The following is a 22500-nucleotide window of genomic DNA, read 5'->3' as shown; positions in this document are numbered from 1 at the left end:
GTGGTCAAACCTAGTAGTGCATTAAGAACAGTTAGACTATCCCTCTATCGCCACCAGGTGGTCAAACCTAGGAGTGCATTAAGAACAGTTATATGGACTATCTCTGACAGTGAACACATGTAACCAAATTATCGATTAATTGATTAATTGGACATTGATGACCTCATGGAGCGATTAACCGGTTAGTTGATGAGCGGGATTTTGTTTTAGGACCAAAAGGAACATTCTCGTCCGAAACGGAAAAAACGGCTGCAGAGACTTATTATATTGCTTTGATGCATATGGCATTAACGAGCGCCAACGAGCATCAGCTGGACACAGACACTGCAGTGCTTTATTTCTCACCAAAAGCCCTTGAATATTATGGAATATGATTAACACATTGAATATGATGGAATATGATTAACACATTGAATATGATGGAATATGATTAACACATTGAATATGATGGAATATGATTAACACATTGAATATGATGGAATATGATTAACACATTGAATATGATGGAATATGATTAACACATTGAATATGATGGAATATGATTAACACATTGAATATGATGGAATATGATTAACACATTGAATATGATGGAATATGATTAACACATTGAATATGATGGAATATGATTAACACATTTGATGCGATTATACTGGTCCTATCGGGAAAAAAAAACCTTGATGCTCAGGACAAGTGTTGGTGTTCTAAGGCGATTTATATCGATATAAGAAAGCCTAGCCATGTTTAGAATCAGCCCGGTTGCTAGGGCCGGTTGCTAGGGCCCCACCCGCCCTGTCTGGGTGCACGCACATACACACAGTACTGTTTTAACACCCTGTCTGGGTGCACGCACATACACACAGTACTGTTTTAACCCCCTGTCTGGGTGCACGCACATACACACAGTACTGTTTTAACACCCTGTCTGGGTGCACGCACATACACACAGTACTGTTTTAACACCCTGTCTGGGTGCACGCACATACACACAGTACTGTTTTAACACCCTGTCTGGGTGCACGCACATACACACAGTACTGTTTTAACACCCTGTCTGGGTGCACGCACATACACACAGTACTGTTTTAACACCCTGTCTGGGTGCACGCACATACACACAGTACTGTTTTAACACCCTGTCTGGGTGCACGCACATACACACAGTACTGTTTTAACACCCTGTCTGGGTGCACGCACATACACACAGTACTGTTTTAACACCCTGTCTGGGTGCACGCACATACACACAGTACTGTTTTAACGCCCTGTCTGGGTGCACGCACATACACACAGTACTGTTTTAACACCCTGTCTGGGTGCACGCACATACACACAGTACTGTTTTAACCCCCTGTCTGGGTGCACGCACATACACACAGTACTGTTTTAACACCCTGTCTGGGTGCACGCACATACACACAGTACTGTTTTAACACCCTGTCTGGGTGCACGCACATACACACAGTACTGTTTTAACACCCTGTCTGGGTGCACGCACATACACACAGTACTGTTTTAACCCCCTGTCTGGGTGCACGCACATACACACAGTACTGTTTTAACACCCTGTCTGGGTGCACGCACATACACACAGTACTGTTTTAACACCCTGTCTGGGTGCACGCACATACACACAGTACTGTTTTAACCCCCTGTCTGGGTGCACGCACATACACACAGTACTGTTTTAACCCCCTGTCTGGGTGCACGCACATACACACAGTACTGTTTTAACACCCTGTCTGGGTGCACGCACATACACACAGTACTGTTTTAACACCCTGCGTGCCCAGCGGCGTGTGGAACCATTACATCAGTGCGCCCAGCGATTTGCAGCTTCAGAGCCCATTTCAAGGTGACACGGACGCCATCTTGCTTTGTGCTAGATAGCATAGCATGTAGCATGTAGCATAGCATGTAGCCAAAACACCCCCCAGAGGATCGCCAACCACCGGAGGTATGATTACTTCCAACGCGACTAGCGACGGGACCGCGATGGGCCGTCTAAGGGTCGATTCATACTCCTATTTTAGAGCCGAATAAAAGTGGGTTGGGCTCTGCAGAGCCTACAATGTGACGTCATTTGAGGTTCGGGGGGGGGCGGGTACCGTCCTAAAGTCGGCTCTTCGGTGCTACTGAAAATTTCTGACGAGCCGAAATCGTTTCGGCACTACAGCGGTAAAATAGGAGTATGAATCGGCCCTAACACATGATCTTTGGTTAGAATTGGAAGCATTGATTTAGATCAAGAGTTATTCACGATTTTTCATCCCACCCTTAACACATTTTGTGCCCAAGACGGTATTGGTATTACCGCACGGGCATAGCCCAAGACGTCTTTTTTATTTTGTATTTAAAAAAATCAAAACAATGATTTTTTTTTTTTTTAATACGTGGTGCCAAAGTTTGTGTTTTTGCCATTGAGAATGCATTTGGCGTTTAAATTAAATAACTCAGAAACTATAAAACATTTCAAAGTAAAAGGTTCCAGCATGTGTCTCCACAGTCAGCTGAATTATAAAAAATGTGAATGGATTTTCTAGGTGAAAGTGATTTTTGGGCAGTTTTGCGTGGGCTCTCAATATGTTAAAATGGAGAGGGACAGGTGAGCATGTATCCAAAACACCCCCCAGAGGATCGCCAACCACCAGAGGTATGATTACCAAAACACCCCCCAGAGGATCGCCAACCACCAGAGGTATGATTACTTCCAACGAGACTAGCGACGGGACGGCGATGGGCCGTCTAACACAGGATAATCTTTGGTTAGAATTGGAAGCATTGATTTAGATCAAGAGTTATTCACGTTTTCATATTTTTCATCCCATCCACTTTGGATGACGTCCCAAACCTGAAATGACATCGAATGTTGCCTAATAGAAATATAATTATTTGATAGGACACACACACACACACACACACACACACACACACACACACACACACACACACACACACACACACACACACACACACACACACACACACACACACACCCTTTAATTGGACCCGTAATGTAAACCGGAGGTCAAAAGGTCAACCAAATGGACCTGTGATGTCAACTGGAGGTCAAAAGGTCACCTGACCTGGGCTTGCTGCGGTCTCCATGGTGACACAGGAAGTGGAGGGCGGAGTCTGGGCCCGTGTTCTGGAAGCTGACCAATGGGACGGCAGCTTTCAGCACACCTGCGAGATGATTGGTCCACAAGTCATTCATCTCGTTAAGCCGTCATGGTTGAACTCACCTGAGCTCGTCAACAGGGTTGTTTTCGTCGACTAAAACTAAAACGAAAGATGTTCGTCGACTACCTTTTATACTGACGGAAACTAAATAAAGACTATGGTGACTAAAACTAAGACTAAATATGACAATTTTGTCAACAGATAAAAACTAGACTAAAATGTTAGGAAGGAACTAGTGGACAAGAGATCCACTATAAGTCATTTTACACTTGGTTGCATGCTGAAAATAGCAGATCTACAAGCTCACGTGCCGTGCTGCGGCGCGTTGTGAGCTTGTAGATCTGCTATTTTCAGCAGGTTTACGACGGCATAAAGGCCCGCCAAAATACATTTTAGTCGACTAAATCAACTGTAGATTTAGTCGACTAAAATCTTATGATATTTAGTCGTCTAAAACTAAAACATTCTAGGTGACTAAAATGTGACTAAAATCAAAACTTGCTGCCAAAAACAACACTGCTCGTCAGTGATAGGTCGAGCTCACCTGACCTCACAGCGTCGTCCATCAGTGATTGGTTGAGCTGCAGGGCCCTGCGGTCGGTCACCATGGTAACGTGTTTGCCTAGCGACAGCAGCATGGTTGCCATGGCGATGGCTCCAGGTGGGCCGTCCGTCTCCTCTGGAGGACTGGACACAGGAAGTGACATCATCATCGCCGACAGTTTGATGACATCGTTAAAATGTGTGTGCGCGCGCACGCGCGTGTGTGCGTGCGTGCGCGTACCTGTGCATATAGTGTGTGGGGAAGCCGGTCGTTATGGCGACAGAGGAAGCATGTGACAGCGACAGACAGCAGCCAATCAGATCGTCCGGAAGGAACAACGCCTTGATGCCACGCCCACCTGGTGGAGAAATCATGGATTGAGGGCAGTGTAGAGTAGTGTAGGGCAGTGTAGAGTAGTGTAGTATAGTGTGGTAGTGGTAGGTAGTGGTAGGTAGGTAGTGTAGTATAGTGTGGTAGTGGTAGGTAGTGGTAGGTAGGTAGTGTAGTATAGTGTGGTAGTGGTAGGTAGGTAGTGTAGTATAGTGTGGTAGTGGTAGGTAGTGGTAGGTAGGTAGTGTAGTATAGTGTGGTAGTGGTAGGTAGTGGTAGGTAGGTAGTGTAGTATAGTGTGGTAGTGGTAGGTAGTGGTAGGTAGGTAGTGTAGTATAGTGTGGTAGTGGTAGGTAGTGGTAGGTAGGTAGTGTAGTATAGTGTGGTAGTGGTAGGTAGTGGTAGGTAGGTAGTGTAGTATAGTGTGGTAGTGGTAGGTAGTGGTAGGTAGGTAGTGTAGTATAGTGTGGTAGTGGTAGGTAGTGGTAGGTAGTGTAGTATAGTGTAGAGTAGTGTAGGGTAGGTAGTGGTAGGTAGTGGTAGGTAGGTAGTGTAGTATAGTGTGGTAGTGGTAGGTAGGTAGTGTAGTATAGTGTGGTAGTGGTAGGTAGTGGTAGGTAGGTAGTGTAGTATAGTGTGGTAGTGGTAGGTAGTGGTAGGTAGTGTAGTATAGTGTAGGGCAGTGTAGAGTAGTGTAGGGTAGGTAGTGGTAGGTAGTGGTAGGTAGGTAGTGTAGTATAGTGTGGTAGTGGTAGGTAGTGGTAGGTAGGTAGTGTAGTATAGTGTGGTAGTGGTAGGTAGTGGTAGGTAGGTAGTGTAGTATAGTGTGGTAGTGGTAGGTAGTGGTAGGTAGGTAGTGTAGTATAGTGTGGTAGTGGTAGGTAGTGGTAGGTAGGTAGTGTAGTATAGTGTGGTAGTGGTAGGTAGTGGTAGGTAGTGTAGTATAGTGTAGAGTAGTGTAGGGTAGGTAGTGGTAGGTAGTGGTAGGTAGGTAGTGTAGTATAGTGTGGTAGTGGTAGGTAGGTAGTGTAGTATAGTGTGGTAGTGGTAGGTAGGTAGTGTAGTATAGTGTGGTAGTGGTAGGTAGTGGTAGGTAGGTAGTGTAGTATAGTGTGGTAGTGGTAGGTAGGTAGTGTAGTATAGTGTGGTAGTGGTAGGTAGTGGTAGGTAGGTAGTGTAGTATAGTGTGGTAGTGGTAGGTAGTGGTAGGTAGGTAGTGTAGTATAGTGTGGTAGTGGTAGGTAGGTAGTGTAGTATAGTGTGGTAGTGGTAGGTAGTGGTAGGTAGGTAGTGTAGTATAGTGTGGTAGTGGTAGGTAGGTAGTGTAGTATAGTGTGGTAGTGGTAGGTAGGTAGTGTAGTATAGTGTGGTAGTGGTAGGTAGGTAGTGTAGTATAGTGTGGTAGTGGTAGGTAGGTAGTGTAGTATAGTGTGGTAGTGGTAGGTAGTGGTAGGTAGGTAGTGTAGTATAGTGTGGTAGTGGTAGGTAGGTAGTGTAGTATAGTGTGGTAGTGGTAGGTAGTGGTAGGTAGGTAGTGTAGTATAGTGTGGTAGTGGTAGGTAGTGGTAGGTAGGTAGTGTAGTATAGTGTGGTAGTGGTAGGTAGTGGTAGGTAGGTAGTGTAGTATAGTGTGGTAGTGGTAGGTAGTGGTAGGTAGGTAGTGTAGTATAGTGTGGTAGTGGTAGGTAGTGGTAGGTAGGTAGTGTAGTATAGTGTGGTAGTGGTAGGTAGTGGTAGGTAGGTAGTGTAGTATAGTGTGGTAGTGGTAGGTAGTGGTAGGTAGGTAGTGTAGTATAGTGTGGTAGTGGTAGGTAGTGGTAGGTAGGTAGTGTAGTATAGTGTGGTAGTGGTAGGTAGTGGTAGGTAGGTAGTGTAGTATAGTGTGGTAGTGGTAGGTAGTGGTAGGTAGGTAGTGTAGTATAGTGTGGTAGTGGTAGGTAGTGGTAGGTAGGTAGTGTAGTATAGTGTGGTAGTGGTAGGTAGTGGTAGGTAGGTAGTGTAGTATAGTGTGGTAGTGGTAGGTAGTGGTAGGTAGGTAGTGTAGTATAGTGTGGTAGTGGTAGGTAGTGGTAGGTAGGTAGTGTAGTATAGTGTGGTAGTGGTAGGTAGTGGTAGGTAGGTAGTGTAGTATAGTGTGGTAGTGGTAGGTAGTGGTAGGTAGGTAGTGTAGTATAGTGTGGTAGTGGTAGGTAGTGGTAGGTAGGTAGTGTAGTATAGTGTGGTAGTGGTAGGTAGTGGTAGGTAGGTAGTGTAGTATAGTGTGGTAGTGGTAGGTAGGTAGTGTAGTATAGTGTAGGGCAGTGTAGAGTAGCTGAGGGAACTTCATTGCGAGCGTAACGATCCAGCTATTAACACCTTGAGGGCGCAAGACGGAGATCACCGTCAAGTTCAAGTGCACGGTCAGTTGCCCGAGACGGAGATTGATAAAAACGACGGAGATTAATGATATCAAAACCGATCGCATCGCTCCACAGCCTAGGAGCGCTTGTTGCCCAATCCTCGGTGTTGCACAACAGTGACACGTCATCGAAAATGTTCCCTGCCTGTTTAGCGGACGACAACGGAAATCTTAAAACGTTCATAACTCGCGATCTAAATCATCCCGTCTAATTATGAAAAAAGATCCTGTGTTAGACGGCGCTCCGCTGTCCAGTCGCTAGTCGCGATAGATTTATTCTTACCTCCCGTTGTTGTCGATCGACTCTAGAGTGGTGTGGCTATTGTTAGCTGCTACACAGACATTCACAACAACTTCCGGTCCGCCGATAAAAGTGGTCCGGGCGCTATAAATGATGGGCACATTTTATGAATGGATTAAATAGGCCCGAGCCCTCAAGGTGTTAAACTATATTATTAAACAGCTTTCAGTCTGAATAACGACTTCAGACTGAGTGTCAGGATACGGAGGATGCCTTTCTACTTCAGACTGAGGGTCAGGATACCTGCCTCTCTACTTCAGACTGAGGGTCAGGATACCTGCCTCTCTACTTCAGACTGAGGGTCAGGATACCTGCCTCTCTACTTCAGACTGAGGGTCAGGATACCTGCCTCTCTGCTTCAGACTGAGGGTCAGGATACCTGCCTTTCTACTTCAGACTGAGGGTCAGGATACGGAGGATTCCTGCCTCTCTACTTCAGACTGAGGGTCAGGATATGGAGGATTCCTGCCTCTCTACTTCAGACTGAGGGTCAGGATATGGAGGATACCTGCCTCTCTACTTCAAAACTCATCATGTGTAATTATGTATATCATACATGATATACATATCATGAGAGACAGGATGAGAGACAGGATGAGAGACAGGATGAGAGGCAGGATGAGAGACAGGATGAGAGACAGGATGAGAGACAGGATGAGGGGCAGGATGAGGGGCAGGATGAGAGGCAGGATGAGAGGCAGGATGAGAGACAGGATGAGGGGCAGGATGAGAGGCAGGATGAGAGGCAGGATGAGAGGCAGGATGAGAGGCAGGATAAGAGGCAGGATGAGAGACAGGATGAGAGGCAGGATGAGAGGCAGGATGAGAGGCAGAGGCAGGATGAGAGACAGGATGAGAGGCAGGATGAGAGGCAGAGGCAGGATGAGAGGCAGGATGAGAGGCAGAGGCAGGATGAGAGGCAGGATGAGAGGCAGGATGAGAGGCAGGATGAGGGGCAGGATGAGAGGCAGAGGCAGGATGAGAGGCAGGATGAGAGGCAGGATGAGGGGCAGGATGAGAGGCAGAGGCAGGATGAGAGGCAGGATGAGAGGCAGGATGAGAGACAGAGGCAGGATGAGAGGCAGGATGAGAGGCAGGATGAGAGGCAGAGGCAGGATGAGAGGCAGGATGAGAGGCAGGATGAGAGGCAGAGGCAGGATGAGAGGCAGGATGAGAGGCAGGATGAGAGGCAGAGGCAGGATGAGAGGCAGGATGAGAGGCAGGATGAGAGGCAGGATGAGAGGCAGGATGAGAGGCAGAGGCAGGATGAGAGGCAGGATGAGAGGCAGGATGAGAGGCAGGATGAGAGGCAGAGGCAGGATGAGAGGCAGGATGAGAGGCAGAGGCAGGATGAGAGGCAGGATGAGGGGCAGGATGAGAGGCAGAGGCAGGATGAGAGGCAGGATGAGAGGCAGGATGAGGGGCAGGATGAGAGGCAGAGGCAGGATGAGAGGCAGGATGAGAGGCAGGATGAGAGGCAGGATGAGGGGCAGGATGAGAGGCAGAGGCAGGATGAGAGGCAGGATGAGAGGCAGGATGAGAGGCAGGATGAGGGGCAGGATGAGGGGCAGGATGAGAGGCAGAGGCAGGATGAGAGGCAGGATGAGGGGCAGGATGAGAGGCAGAGGCAGGATGAGAGGCAGGATGAGAGGCAGGATGAGAGGCAGGATGAGAGGCAGGATGAGAGGCAGGATGAGGGGCAGGATGAGAGGCAGAGGCAGGATGAGAGGCAGGATGAGGGGCAGGATGAGAGGCAGAGGCAGGATGAGAGGCAGGATGAGAGGCAGGATGAGAGGCAGGATGAGAGGCAGAGGCAGGATGAGAGGCAGGATGAGAGACAGGATGAGAGACAGGATGAGAGGCAGGATGAGAGGCAGGATGAGGGGCAGGATGAGAGGCAGAGGCAGGATGAGAGGCAGGATGAGAGGCAGAGGCAGGATGAGAGGCAGGATGAGAGGCAGAGGCAGGATGAGAGGCAGGATGAGGGGCAGGATGAGGGGCAGGATGAGAGGCAGGATGAGAGGCAGAGGCAGGATGAGAGGCAGGATGAGAGGCAGGATGAGAGGCAGGATGAGAGGCAGGATGAGAGGCAGGATGAGAGGCAGGATGAGAGGCAGGATGAGAGGCAGGATGAGAGGCAGGATGAGAGGCAGGATGAGAGGCAGGATGAGAGGCAGGATGAGAGGCAGGATGAGAGGCAGGATGAGAGGCAGGATGAGAGGCAGAGGCAGGATGAGAGGCAGGATGAGAGGCAGGATGAGAGGCAGGATGAGAGGCAGGATGAGAGGCAGAGGCAGGATGAGAGGCAGGATGAGAGGCAGGATGAGAGGCAGGATGAGAGGCAGGATGAGAGGCAGGATGAGAGGCAGGATGAGAGGCAGAGGCAGGATGAGAGGCAGGATGAGAGGCAGGATGAGAGACAGGATGAGAGACAGGATGAGAGGCAGGATGAGAGGCAGAGGCAGGATGAGAGGCAGGATGAGAGACAGGATGAGAGGCAGGATGAGAGGCAGAGGCAGGATGAGAGGCAGGATGAGAGGCAGAGGCAGGATGAGAGGCAGGATGAGGGGCAGGATGAGAGGCAGGATGAGAGGCAGGATGAGAGGCAGGATGAGAGGCAGGATGAGAGACAGGATGAGAGACAGGATGAGAGGCAGGATGAGAGGCAGGATGAGAGACAGGATGAGAGGCAGGATGAGAGGCAGGATGAGAGGCAGGATGAGAGACAGGATGAGAGGCAGGATGAGAGGCAGGATGAGAGGCAGGATGAGAGGCAGGATGAGAGGCAGGATGAGAGGCAGGATGAGAGGCAGGATGAGAGGCAGGATGAGAGGCAGGATGAGAGGCAGGATGAGAGGCAGGATGAGAGGCAGGATGAGAGGCAGGATGAGAGACAGGATGAGAGGCAGAGGCAGGATGAGGGGCAGGATGAGCGGCAGGATGAGAGGCAGGATGAGAGGCAGGATGAGAGGCAGGATGAGAGACAGGATGAGAGACAGGATGAGAGGCAGGATGAGAGGCAGGATGAGAGGCAGGATGAGAGGCAGGATGAGAGACAGGATGAGAGACAGGATGAGGGGCAGGATGAGAGGCAGGATGAGAGGCAGGATGAGAGGCAGGATGAGAGGCAGGATGAGGGGCAGGATGAGAGGCAGGATGAGAGGCAGGATGAGAGGCAGGATGAGAGGCAGGATGAGAGGCAGGATGAGAGGCAGGATGAGAGGCAGGATGAGAGGCAGGATGAGAGGCAGGATGAGAGACAGGATGAGAGGCAGAGGCAGGATGAGGGGCAGGATGAGCGGCAGGATGAGAGGCAGGATGAGAGGCAGGATGAGAGGCAGGATGAGAGGCAGGATGAGAGGCAGAGGCAGGATGAGGGGCAGGATGAGAGACAGGATGAGAGGCAGGATGAGAGGCAGGATGAGAGGCAGAGGCAGGATGAGAGGCAGGATGAGAGGCAGGATGAGAGGCAGGATGAGAGGCAGGATGAGAGGCAGGATGAGCGGCAGGATGAGAGGCAGGATGAGAGGCAGAGGCAGGATGAGGGGCAGGATGAGAGGCAGGATGAGGGGCAGGATGAGAGGCAGAGGCAGGATGAGGGGCAGGATGAGCGGCAGGATGAGGGGCAGGATGAGAGGCAGAGGCAGGATGAGGGGCAGGATGAGAGGCAGGATGAGGGGCAGGATGAGAGGCAGGATGAGGGGCAGGATGAGAGGCAGGATGAGAGGCAGGATGAGAGGCAGGATGAGCGGCAGGATGAGAGGCAGGATGAGAGGCAGAGGCAGGATGAGAGGCAGGATGAGAGGCAGGATGAGAGGCAGGATGAGGGGCAGGATGAGAGGCAGGATGAGCGGCAGGATGAGAGGCAGGATGAGAGGCAGGATGAGAGGCAGAGGCAGGATGAGGGGCAGGATGAGGGGCAGGATGAGGGGCAGGATGAGAGGCAGGATGAGCGGCAGGATGAGAGGCAGGATGAGAGGCAGAGGCAGGATGAGAGGCAGGATGAGAGGCAGGATGAGCGGCAGGATGAGAGGCAGGATGAGAGGCAGAGGCAGGATGAGAGGCAGGATGAGAGACAGGATGAGAGACAGGATGAGGGGCAGGATGAGAGGCAGGATGAGCGGCAGGATGAGAGGCAGGATGAGAGGCAGGATGAGAGGCAGAGGCAGGATGAGGGGCAGGATGAGGGGCAGGATGAGGGGCAGGATGAGAGGCAGGATGAGCGGCAGGATGAGAGACAGGATGAGAGGCAGGATGAGAGGCAGAGGCAGGATGAGGGGCAGGATGAGAGGCAGGATGAGAGGCAGAGGCAGGATGAGAGGCAGGATGAGAGGCAGGATGAGAGGCAGAGGCAGGATGAGGGGCAGGATGAGAGGCAGGATGAGAGGCAGGATGAGAGGCAGGATGAGAGACAGGATGAGAGGCAGAGGCAGGATGAGAGGCAGGATGAGAGGCAGAGGCAGGATGAGAGGCAGGATGAGAGACAGGATGAGAGGCAGGATGAGAGGCAGGATGAGAGGCAGGATGAGGGGCAGGATGGGAGGCAGGATGAGAGGCAGGATGAGGGGCAGGATGAGAGGCAGGATGAGAGGCAGGATGAGAGGCAGGATGAGAGGCAGGATGAGAGGCAGGATGAGAGGCAGGATGAGAGGCAGGATGAGAGGCAGGATGAGAGGCAGGATGAGAGGCAGGATGAGCGGCAGGATGAGAGGCAGGATGAGAGGCAGAGGCAGGATGAGAGGCAGGATGAGAGACAGGATGAGAGGCAGGATGAGAGGCAGAGGCAGGATGAGAGGCAGGATGAGAGGCAGAGGCAGGATGAGAGGCAGGATGAGAGGCAGGATGAGAGACAGGATGAGAGGCAGGATGAGAGGCAGGATGAGAGGCAGGATGAGAGGCAGGATGAGCGGCAGGATGAGAGGCAGGATGAGAGGCAGGATGAGAGGCAGGATGAGCGGCAGGATGAGAGGCAGGATGAGAGGCAGGATGAGAGGCAGGATGAGAGGCAGGATGAGGGGCAGGATGAGAGGCAGAGGCAGGATGAGGGGCAGGATGAGAGGCAGAGGCAGGATGAGCGGCAGGATGAGAGGCAGGATGAGGGGCAGGATGAGAGGCAGGATGAGAGGCAGGATGAGAGGCAGGATGAGAGGCAGAGGCAGGATGAGGGGCAGGATGAGAGGCAGGATGAGAGGCAGGATGAGAGGCAGGATGAGAGGCAGGATGAGAGGCAGGATGAGGGGCAGGATGAGAGGCAGAGGCAGGATGAGAGACAGGATGAGAGGCAGGATGAGAGGCACAGGTGATTGGCTGGGAGACTGACAGGACACAGGTGATTGGCTGGGAGACTGACAGGACACAGGTGATTGGCTGGGAGACTAACAGGACACAGGTGATTGGCTGAGAGACTAACAGGACACAGGTGATTGGCTGAGAGACTAACAGGACACAGGGATTGGCTGGGAGACTGACAGGACACAGGTGATTGGCTGGGAGACTGACAGGACACAGGTGATTGGCTGGGAGACTGACAGGACACAGGTGATTGGCTGGGAGACTGACAGGACACAGGTGGAGAACACTACACTAATCACAGGGTTAGACAAGGCAGGTACACATGGGCAACACAGGGAAACCAAGAGACACTAGATACTACAAAATAAAAAGGTAAAAGTACACAAAGGTAAAACCCAAAAACAAGGAACATAAGGAAACACATCAGGGTGACAGAACAGGTCACGGATCGTGACAAACTATAACTAAATGCATTTGAAATTAATGTTACTTTTCAGGATCCTAATTTATCTAGCAAAAAATAGCAGATCTACAAGATCAAAACGCGTCGCACTGTGGCGCGTTTTGAGCTTGTAGATCTGCTATTGTTTTTGCTACGACAGTAACATGCAATGTGGCCCCTGTGTGGAGTGTGGAGATATAGTGCATGCTTGTGCGTACAGTGCATGCGCGTGTGCATGCGTGTGCGTGCAGTGCATGCGTGTGCGTGCAGTGCATGCGTGTGTGTACAGTGCATGCGTGTGCGTGCAGTGCATGCGTGTGTGTGTGTACAGTGCATGCGTGTGGGTACAGTGCATGTGTGTGCGTACAGTGCATGCGTGTGCGTACAGTGCATGCGTGTGCGTACAGTGCATGCGTGTGCGTACAGTGCATGCGTGTGCGTACAGTGCGTGCGCACGTACCTGGGTCTTCGCCTATGATCCTCTCCAGCTCTCTGATTCGCTCCACGGCTCGCTGCGACGCCAGGCTGTACAGCAAGGGATTGTGGGATATCTTGAAGCAGAGCGGGGTCAGCTCAGGGGTCGCGGGGTCAGGGGGCGGGGCCACACAGGAGGAAGGGGAGGAGTCAGGAAGGTCGGTCAGGAACATACAGCCCGGAGAGTGAGTGAACGCCACCGGAGGCCCTGTGGGGCCAAACATACCTCGTTAGCACCTTAACGAGGTCCAATTAACACCATAATGAGGTCCAATTAAACACCTTAATTGCCCAGGGGTTATTTAATCTATTACATTATAGCGCCCAGTCGATTTATAACCACAGACTTTTACAGACGGACCAGATGTTGTTGTGAATGTCTGTGTAGCAGCTAACAATAGCCACACCACTATCGATGCGATGGACAACAACGGGAGGTAAGAATAAATCTATCGCGACTAGCGACTGGACAGCGGAGGGCCGTCAAACACAGGCTCTTTTTTCATAATTAGACGGGATGATTTAGATCGCGAGTTATTAACGTTTTAAGATTTTCGTTGTCGTCGGCTAAACGGGCGGGGGGGGGGCATTTTCGATGACGTCTCACTCTTGCGCAACATCGAGGACAACAGGCGCTCCTAGGCTGTGGACCCATGCGATCCGTTTGCATATCAATAAACTTCGTCTTTTGGATCAAACTTCGTCCTGGGAGTCAGGCGTTACTAATAGAAAGGACGGTGAACTTGGTCCTGGGCGCTGGGTGTTACTAATTGAAAGGACGGTGAACTTGGTCCTGGGCGCTGGGTGTTACTAATTGAAAGGACGGTGAACTTCGTCCTGGGAGTCGGGTGTTACTAATTGAAAGGACGGTGAACTTCGTCCTGGGCGCTGGGCGGTACTAATAGAAAGGAGGTACAATTAACACCTCAACGAGGTCCAATTAACTGCCTAACGAGGTAACAGCTTGATAGAGTCCTGAACAATCCAATGCATTGATACACTACTGATGTCGTTTGATAGCCAATCAACAGGACTCACTGCTGCTAAGGACCGCCTCTATAGAGTACATCAGCCAATCAACAGCACTCACTGCTGCTAAGGACCGCCTCTATAGAGTACATCAGCCAATGAACAGGACTCACTGCTGCTAAGGACCGCCTCCATAGAGTACATCAGCCAATGAACAGGACTCACTGCTGCTAAGGACCGCCTCCATAGAGTACATCAGCCATTCAACAGGACTCACTGCTGCTAAGGACCGCCTCCATAGAGTACATCAGCCAATGAACAGGACTCACTGCTGCTAAGGACCGCCTCCATAGAGTACATCAGCCATTCAACAGGACTCACTGCTGCTAAGGACCGCCTCCATAGAGTACATCAGCCATTCAACAGGACTCACTGCTGCTAAGGACCGCCTCCATAGAGTACATCAGCCAATCAACAGCACTCACTGCTGCTAAGGACCGCCTCCATAGAGTACATCAGCCAATCAACAGCACTCACTGCTGCTAAGGACCGCCTCCAGGGCCGTCACTCCACAGGCCCAGAACACGGTGACATCATCAGCGTGCGACTCCACCGGCTCCCCGTAATGAGGCGCAGAAAGGTCCTCGATGCCTAGCAGAGCTAATTAGCATATTCATAATTAGCATATTCATAATTAGCATATTCATAATTAGCATATTCATAATTAACACATTCATAATTAGCATATTCATTATTATTATTATTATAATGAGGTGCTCCGTGTGTGTGTGTGTGTACCTGCGTCTCCTATGTGTATGGGCGCTCCGTGTGTGTGTGTACGTACCTGCGTCTCCTATGTGTATGGGCGCTCCGTGTGTGTGTGTGTACGTACCTGCGTCTCCTATGTGTATGGGCGCTCCGTGCATCAGTGTGTTCTGGTGTGTGACGCTAACTGCCGTAGCCAACATGCTAGCAGGGACAGGACGCATAGTCACCACCAGGGGGCTCCAAAACGCTCCTGCTGCAACGCAGGGGACTGTAGTCTGCGCACACACACACACACACACACACACACACACACACACACACACACACACACACACACACACACACACACACACACACACACACACACACACACACACACACACACACACACACACACACACACACACACACACACACACACACACACACACACACACACACACACACACACACACACACACACACAGATTGTCTCTGTATCTCTAGCTAGAGTGTGCGTGCGTGAGGTGCGTGCGTGCGTGCGTGCGTTAGGTGCGTGCGTGCGTGCTTGCTTGCGTGAGGTGCGTGCGTGCGTGCGTGCGTGCGTGCGCCTACTCGGTACATGCTGACGTTGCATCCTTGCTCTAGGTTCCTAACAGGAACTCCTGCTTCCTTCAACCTTCCCTCGAAACCAAAACTACATCCTAGATAGAAACACACCATCTGGTCCCTGGAATACATTAAGAACATAATATTAATATTATTAATACATTAACAACATATTAATATTAATACAGTTAAAACAGTTTAACCCATTTAAACCTGACCACGATTCTACAAAGGACCCCAAAAATTATATGTATTTGGCCGCCAAATGGCCACCCCCAGAAGCAAAGATTTGATTTACAACGTTCGCTCTGAAAGAATATATATTCAAAGATTTGCGCCACATTTTCAAGATTTTTCAAAAAAATAGCAGATCTACAAGCTCAAAGCTCGGAGCCGCGCTAAGAGCTTGTAGATCTGCTATTTTTCAATAGCTAAAGTATAACATAATGCTTGAAAAGGGGTTCCCGCCCAGAACTGAAATAAGTTGCTAACACCGTACCCCCCCGCCATGGTTACTGAGGGGTCTTAGGGGTTAAGTGTTGCTACGTCGGTCGCCATGGTTACTGAGGGGTCTTAGGGGTTAAGTGTTGCTACGTCGGTCGCCATGGTTACCTCGTTGCCTCGTCCATGTAGTCCTGCAAACTGGACACGCTTTTCACCAGACGACCCTCTTCAAAAACACAATACTGAGAGATGTCTGACCTGGTGGGAGAGAGACATAGAGACACAGCAGAGAGAGAGAGAGAGAGAGAGACACAGCAGAGAGAGAGAGAGAGAGAGAGAGAGAGAGAGAGAGAGAGGGAGAGAGAGAGCAGAGAGAGAGAGAGAGAGAGAGAGAGGTCATAAACTTTTTATATAGAGAATCATTCAAGGAAAAAGTAAAGATTAATTTATTTACAGGTTTCTAGAGGCCAAAGTGCACTTTGGGGCTGTCAGTCAGTCAGTCAGACAGACAGACAGACAGACAGACAGACAGACAGACAGACAGACAGACAGACAGACAGACAGACAGTAGATTATCTGTACAGTGAAACTATGAGTATACAATACATAATAGAGAAGATGCTAAATTATAACATCTAAGCTACATAAATTGAGTCTTTCCATACGCCTGTAAGGTCGTCTAGGCTACGGGCTGAGAGGTGGGTTTTCAGACTACGGTGAAAGATTGGGAGTGAGTCTGTAGTTCTGACTGTAATGGGAAGTTCATTCCATAGTTTAGATTGGGAGTGAGTCTGTAGTTCTGACTGCAATGGGAAGTTCATTCCATAGTTTAGATTGGGAGTGAGTCTGTAGTTCTGACTGCAATGGGAAGTTCATTCCATAGTTTAGATTGGGAGTGAATCTGTAGTTCTGACTGCAATGGGAAGTTCATTCCATAGTTTAGATTGGGAGTGAGTCTGTAGTTCTGACTGCAATGGGAAGTTCATTCCATAGTTTAGATTGTGAGTGAGTCTGTAGTTCTGACTGCAATGGGAAGTTCATTCCATAGTTTAGATTGGGAGTGCGTCTGTAGTTCTGACTGCAATGGGAAGTTCATTCCATAGTTTAGATTGGGAGTGAGTCTGTAGTTCTGACTGCAATGGGAAGTTCATTCCATAGTTTAGATTGGGAGTGAGTCTGTAGTTCTGACTGCAATGGGAAGTTCATTCCATAGTTTAGATTGGGAGTGAGTCTGTAGTTCTGACTGCAATGGGAAGTTCATTCCATAGTTTAGATTGGGAGTGAGTCTGTAGTTCTGACTGCAATGGGAAGTTCATTCCATAGTTTAGATTGGGAGTGAGTCTGTAGTTCTGACTGCAATGGGAAGTTCATTCCATAGTTTAGATTGGGAGTGAGTCTGTAGTTCTGACTGCAATGGGAAGTTCATTCCATAGTTAAGATTGGGAGTGAGTCTGTAGTTCTGACTGCAATGGGAAGTTCATTCCATAGTTTAGATTGGGAGTGAGTCTGTAGTTCTGACTGCAATGGGAAGTTCATTCCATAGTTTAGATTGGGAGTGAGTCTGTAGTTCTGACTGCAATGGGAAGTTCATTCCATAGTTTAGATTGGGAGTGAGTCTGTAGTTCTGACTGCAATGGGAAGTTCATTCCATAGTTTAGATTGGGAGTGCGTCTGTAGTTCTGACTGTAATGGGAAGTTCATTCCATAGTTTAGATTGGGAGTGCGTCTGTAGTTCTGACTGCAATGGGAAGTTCATTCCATAGTTTAGATTGGGAGTGAGTCTGTAGTTCTGACTGCAATGGGAAGTTCATTCCATAGTTTAGATTGGGAGTGAGTCTGTAGTTCTGACTGCAATGGGAAGTTCATTCCATAGTTTAGATTGGGAGTGCGTCTGTAGTTCTGACTGTAATGGGAAGTTCATTCCATAGTTTAGATTGGGAGTGCGTCTGTAGTTCTGACTGTAATGGGAAGTTCATTCCATAGTTTAGATTGGGAGTGAGTCTGTAGTTCTGACTGCAATGGGAAGTTCATTCCATAGTTTAGATTAGACAGACAGACAGACAGACAGACAGACAGACAGACAGGAAGCAGACAGACAGGTACCTGACATCAGCATGGGCAGCGAGTGGCGGACAGGAAGTCTCTCCTGGTTGGCTACGGTAGAGGAGGGGCAGAGGGGCGGGGTTACGACGGCAGAATGCTTCAAAGTCATTGGCCAGTTGTTTGGGTAGAATGAGGACATTGGCCTGTTGGAATCCTGATGTCACAGAGACGCACGCACACACGCACGCACGCATGCACGCACGCACGCACGCACGCACGCACACACACACACACACACACGCACGCACGCACACAATTAGTCATATCAATAATCAAAAAGTTATCAATCATTTATAAATATTATCTGAGTGATTTTTCAAAAAGACGATCTACAAGCTCACATTGTGTCGATCTACAAGCTCACATTGTGTCGATCTACAAGCTCACATTGTGTCGATGTAGATCAGCTTTTTGAAGTATTAAAAAAAACATTCTACAAATGTCTTCTAAATCATGGGTTTTCTGTCATGTTTCTATTATCACTAGTGCTCAAAAATAGCCGATCTACAAGCTCGGATATGCTATTTTTTCCAACAGCTAAAGCTTAAAATAATGGAGGTTAAAAGCTATAAGGTGACACAGATGTATAAATATGATTAAAGTGGTTAAAAGCGACCTCAGGTCCAAAGAGGTAAATTCTTACCGTTTGCCAGACCGCTAGTGGATTTAATTCGAGGATCTTCATCTCTGATCAATAATCGGAGCTCAGATGGACTTAAACTAGCTAATCGCTCCATCGCCAGTCACACACACACACACACACACAAACACACACAGACGCACCCACAGTAGAGTCACAGAGATGCTTCTTCTCGCCGTGAGCGGCAGGACTGGTTTTCCTGGTTTCTACACAGCTGGTGGAGGCAGAGCCATAGAGTAGAGAGTTGTGTTCCTGGTTTCTAGACAGCTGGTGGAGGCAGAGCCATAGAGTAGAGAGTTGTGTTCCTGGTTTCTACACAGCTGGTGGAGGCAGAGCCATAGAGTAGAGAGTTGTGTTCCTGGTTTCTAGACAGCTGGTGGAGGCAGAGCCATAGAGTAGAGAGTTGTGTTCCTGGTTTCTACACAGCTGGTGGAGGCAGAGCCATAGAGTAGAGAGTTGTGTTCCTGGTTTCTACACAGCTGGTGGAGGCAGAGCCATAGAGTAGAGAGTTGTGTTCCTGGTTTCTACACAGCTGGTGGAGGCAGAGCCATAGAGTAGAGAGTTGTGTTCCTGGTTTCTACACAGCTGCTGGTGTATAGCCTAGTGTGAATAGTTTTCACTTAGTTTTAGTCACATTTTATAGTCACCTGGAATGTGTCAGTGTTGGTTTAGTCTATCTACAGGTGATTTAGTCCAGGGGTTCTCAACCTTTCTGGCCGGGGACCCCCGAAAATGCTTTGGCAACGTCTCGGGACCCCCGCCCGCCCCCTCCCGACCCCCAATATAAATTGACTGCTACAATAACCACAATAATAGAGACAATAGTGGTCCTGTTGTTGACTTCAGCTATTCATGGCAGTTTGCCCCCTCTCTTGTTTAGGGTTTTAACACATTAGTTATTTACATTCCTTTTAGGCATTGGGATTACATATCCACCTTTAGATAAATGCAGACATAATGTTTTATAGTTAGACACAGTCATTGGGTTAGTAATGCTGACTAGCTCTGGCCTGTTTCTGACATTCCCTTTCGCTTGAGAGGGAGACGGAGGTGTCACATTTCACACCTTCCTGTACCTTAGCCTGCTTTGGGGTGAAAGGCTCTCTTGGTTATAGTTATAGTACTAAGAATTATTGAAGTTTAACTTTACACAGTGCATATTTATTAATAGAAACCAAACGCTGATTACTATATCCAGCGGAACAATAATCATTAGGGAAGGTGTATGCATGTACTATGTGTACTATATGTAAACTCTTCATTTCCACTTTACAGCCATTCAGTTGCACAAAAAATAATCTGGCGACCCCTCGAGGGGTCGCGACCCACAGGTTGAGAACCCCTGATTTAGTCGACTAAAATGTATTTTGGCGGGCCTTGATGGCGTCGTAATGACTGTTTTTACACATGCTGAAAATAGCTCACAGCGCGCTGCGACGCGGTGTGAGCTTGTAGAGCGGCTAGTTTCAGCAACCGAATGTAAAACGACTTATACTGGATCTCTGGTCCACTAGTCCCTTCATAACCTTTTGTTGACGAAATCGTCAGTATATTTAGTCTCAGTTTTAGTCGTCATAGCTTTAGTTTATTTAGTTTCCAATAGTTTTTCGTCAGTGGAAAAAGGTAGTCGACGGACATTTTCCGCCTTAGTTTTAGTCGACTAAAACAACACTGATGTAGAAGAGCCTGAAGGCCCATCATGTCGTATAACTCTGTCTTACTCTATGGCTCTGGCAAGCTCCGCCCAGCGTCGGCCAACCGTCATTGGCTCTCTGCCAACAGCCCACGGAGCCATTTAATTGGTCAAAAGTGATTGCGCACCACGTGACCAATCAAACATTCACCCATGTGGTGTTTTTATACCTGTGAGCGAGTAACAGATTAACAGGCAGGAGAGAAAACTATTCAACATGTTGACTGAACCCCTTTGTGTTAGCATTATGCTATGCTTTAGCTATTGAAAAATAGCAGATCTACAAGCTCGTAGCGCGCCACCGAGTGGCGCGCTACGAGCTTGTAGATCTGCTATTTTTGAAAAATCAAAGAACGACTGACATAGAAACATAGCTTTTTCAGAAAACTGTCAGGATGTAGAAGACATTTATAGAATCTGATCTCAGGTCAAAATGGGTTAAATACAAGTATTTCTAGAAATAACGTTACTGTTATTATATTAAATCTAATGTTCTGCTTTTGCTGTAGGCCAGGGGTGGGCAACTGGCGGCCCGGGGACCACATGCGGCCCCCACCTTCACTTAATGCGGCCCGCATGTTAATATCAGAATACTGATATAGTATTGATTTCAGCTGTTTACAATTCTAAACCCACTTTAATTACTTCATGACTAGTATTAAATGACTAGTACTTAATGACTAGTATTAAATGACTAGTACTTAATGACTAGTATTAAAATGTTATTGTCTTTGTGTGTCCAATGTAGTTATGTTAACAGTTCATGAAGTTAACAATAACTATAACTTAAATGCATTTGAAATTCAATAAAAAAGGTTATTTTTCAGGATTCCAATTCAAAAAATTATTCAGGTTTGCAATTCAAAATATAGCAAAAAAAATAGCTATTGTAGATCGGCTATAGTGGCCTTCTGGAGTGAGTGTGGAAATGCAGTGGCCCTCTGGAGTGAGTGTGGAACTATAGTGGCCCTCTGGAGTGAGGGTGGAACTATAGTGGCCCTCTGGAGTGAGTGTGGAACTATAGTGGCCCTCTGGAGCGAGTGTGGAACTATAGTGGCCCTCTGGAGCGAGTGTGGAACTATAGTGGCCCTCTGGAGTGAGTGTGGAACTATAGGGGCCCTCTGGAGTGAGTGTGGAACTATAGTGGCCCTCTGGAGTGAGTGTGGAACTATAGTGGCCCTCTGGAGTGAGTGTGGAACTATAGTGGCCCTCTGGAGTGAGTGTGGAACTATAGTGGCCCTCTGGAGTGAGTGTGGAACTATAGTGGTCCTCTGGAGTGAGTGTGGAACTATAGTGGCCCTCTGGAGTGAGTGTGGAACTATAGTGGCCCTCTGGAGTGAGTGTGGAACTATAGCGGCCCTCTGGAGTGAGTGTGGAACTATAGTGGCCCTCTGGAGTGAGTGTGGAACTATAGCGGCCCTCTGGAGTGAGTGTGGAACTATAGTGGCCCTCTGGAGTGAGTGTGGAACTATAGCGGCCCTCTGGAGTGAGTGTGGAACTATAGTGGCCAAAAACATTTGGGGGACCGCCGCTATACAGGCAAATTTACTCTGAGTAAAAGCAAATATATTTGTCTTGGAAATGTATACGCCAGTATAAGAGTATAGTAATTTTATCTAAGAAATCTACACTACTCACGTAAAGTTAAGAGTATTTACGTTTCTACGTACCTGCATTAATACTTATCGTGAAAATTGTGATAATGTGGAACAAATCTTTTGAATATATATTCTTTCACAGTGAACGTTTTTAACTCAAATCTTTGCTTCTGGGAGGTGGTCCCTGGAACTACATATTTTCAGATGGGGGTCGGCAGCCAAATACAGATAATTTTGGGGGTCCTTGACATGAAAAAAGGTTGAGAACCACTGATATAGAAACATGAGGGTTTAACCCTGTGAGAACCACTGATATAGAAACATGAGGGTTTAACCCTGTGAGAACCACTGATATAGAAACATGATGGTTTAACCCTGTGAGAACCACTGATATAGAAACATGAGGTTTTAACCCTGTGAGAACCACTGATATAGAAACATGAGGGTTTAACCCTGTGAGAACCACTGATATAGAAACATGGGTTTTAACCCTGTGAGAACCACTGATATAGAAACATAGGGTTTAACCCTGTGAGAACCACTGATATAGAAACATGAGGGTTTAACCCTGTGAGAACCACTGATATAGAAACATAGGTTTTAACCCTGTGAGAACCTCTGATATAGAAACATGAGGGTTTAACCCTGTGAGAACCACTGATATAGAAACATAGGTTTTAACCCTGTGAGAACCTCTGATATAGAAACATAAGGTTTTAACCCTGTGAGAACCTCT

At 48.4% G+C, this 22500-nt stretch overlaps 1 protein-coding gene across 1 annotated transcript in view; it reads right to left on the bottom strand.

Annotated features, from left to right (window-relative positions):
- dglucy (D-glutamate cyclase) overlaps positions 1 to 22500 on the bottom strand; it is a gene marked incomplete at both ends in the record, with an annotated part of 27623 nt that overhangs the window by 1297 nt on the left and 3826 nt on the right. Inside the window, 10 exons of the mRNA XM_079531136.1 lie at positions 3084 to 3183; positions 3725 to 3867; positions 3965 to 4082; positions 12948 to 13169; positions 14468 to 14590; positions 14823 to 14973; positions 15293 to 15407; positions 15899 to 15988; positions 17834 to 17987; positions 18617 to 18740. Of these exons, the coding sequence (XP_079387262.1) occupies positions 3084 to 3183; positions 3725 to 3867; positions 3965 to 4082; positions 12948 to 13169; positions 14468 to 14590; positions 14823 to 14973; positions 15293 to 15407; positions 15899 to 15988; positions 17834 to 17987; positions 18617 to 18740 (1340 nt within the window). The remainder of the gene's footprint in view (positions 1 to 3083; positions 3184 to 3724; positions 3868 to 3964; positions 4083 to 12947; positions 13170 to 14467; positions 14591 to 14822; positions 14974 to 15292; positions 15408 to 15898; positions 15989 to 17833; positions 17988 to 18616; positions 18741 to 22500) is intronic.

Source organism: Electrona antarctica, assembly GCF_951216825.1.
Source record: "Electrona antarctica genome assembly, contig: scaffold_72, whole genome shotgun sequence".
NCBI classification, from domain to species: domain Eukaryota; kingdom Metazoa; phylum Chordata; class Actinopteri; order Myctophiformes; family Myctophidae; genus Electrona; species Electrona antarctica.
The sequence above is the reverse complement of the archived record's forward strand: the minus strand, read 5'-3'. Positions and strand labels throughout refer to the sequence as shown.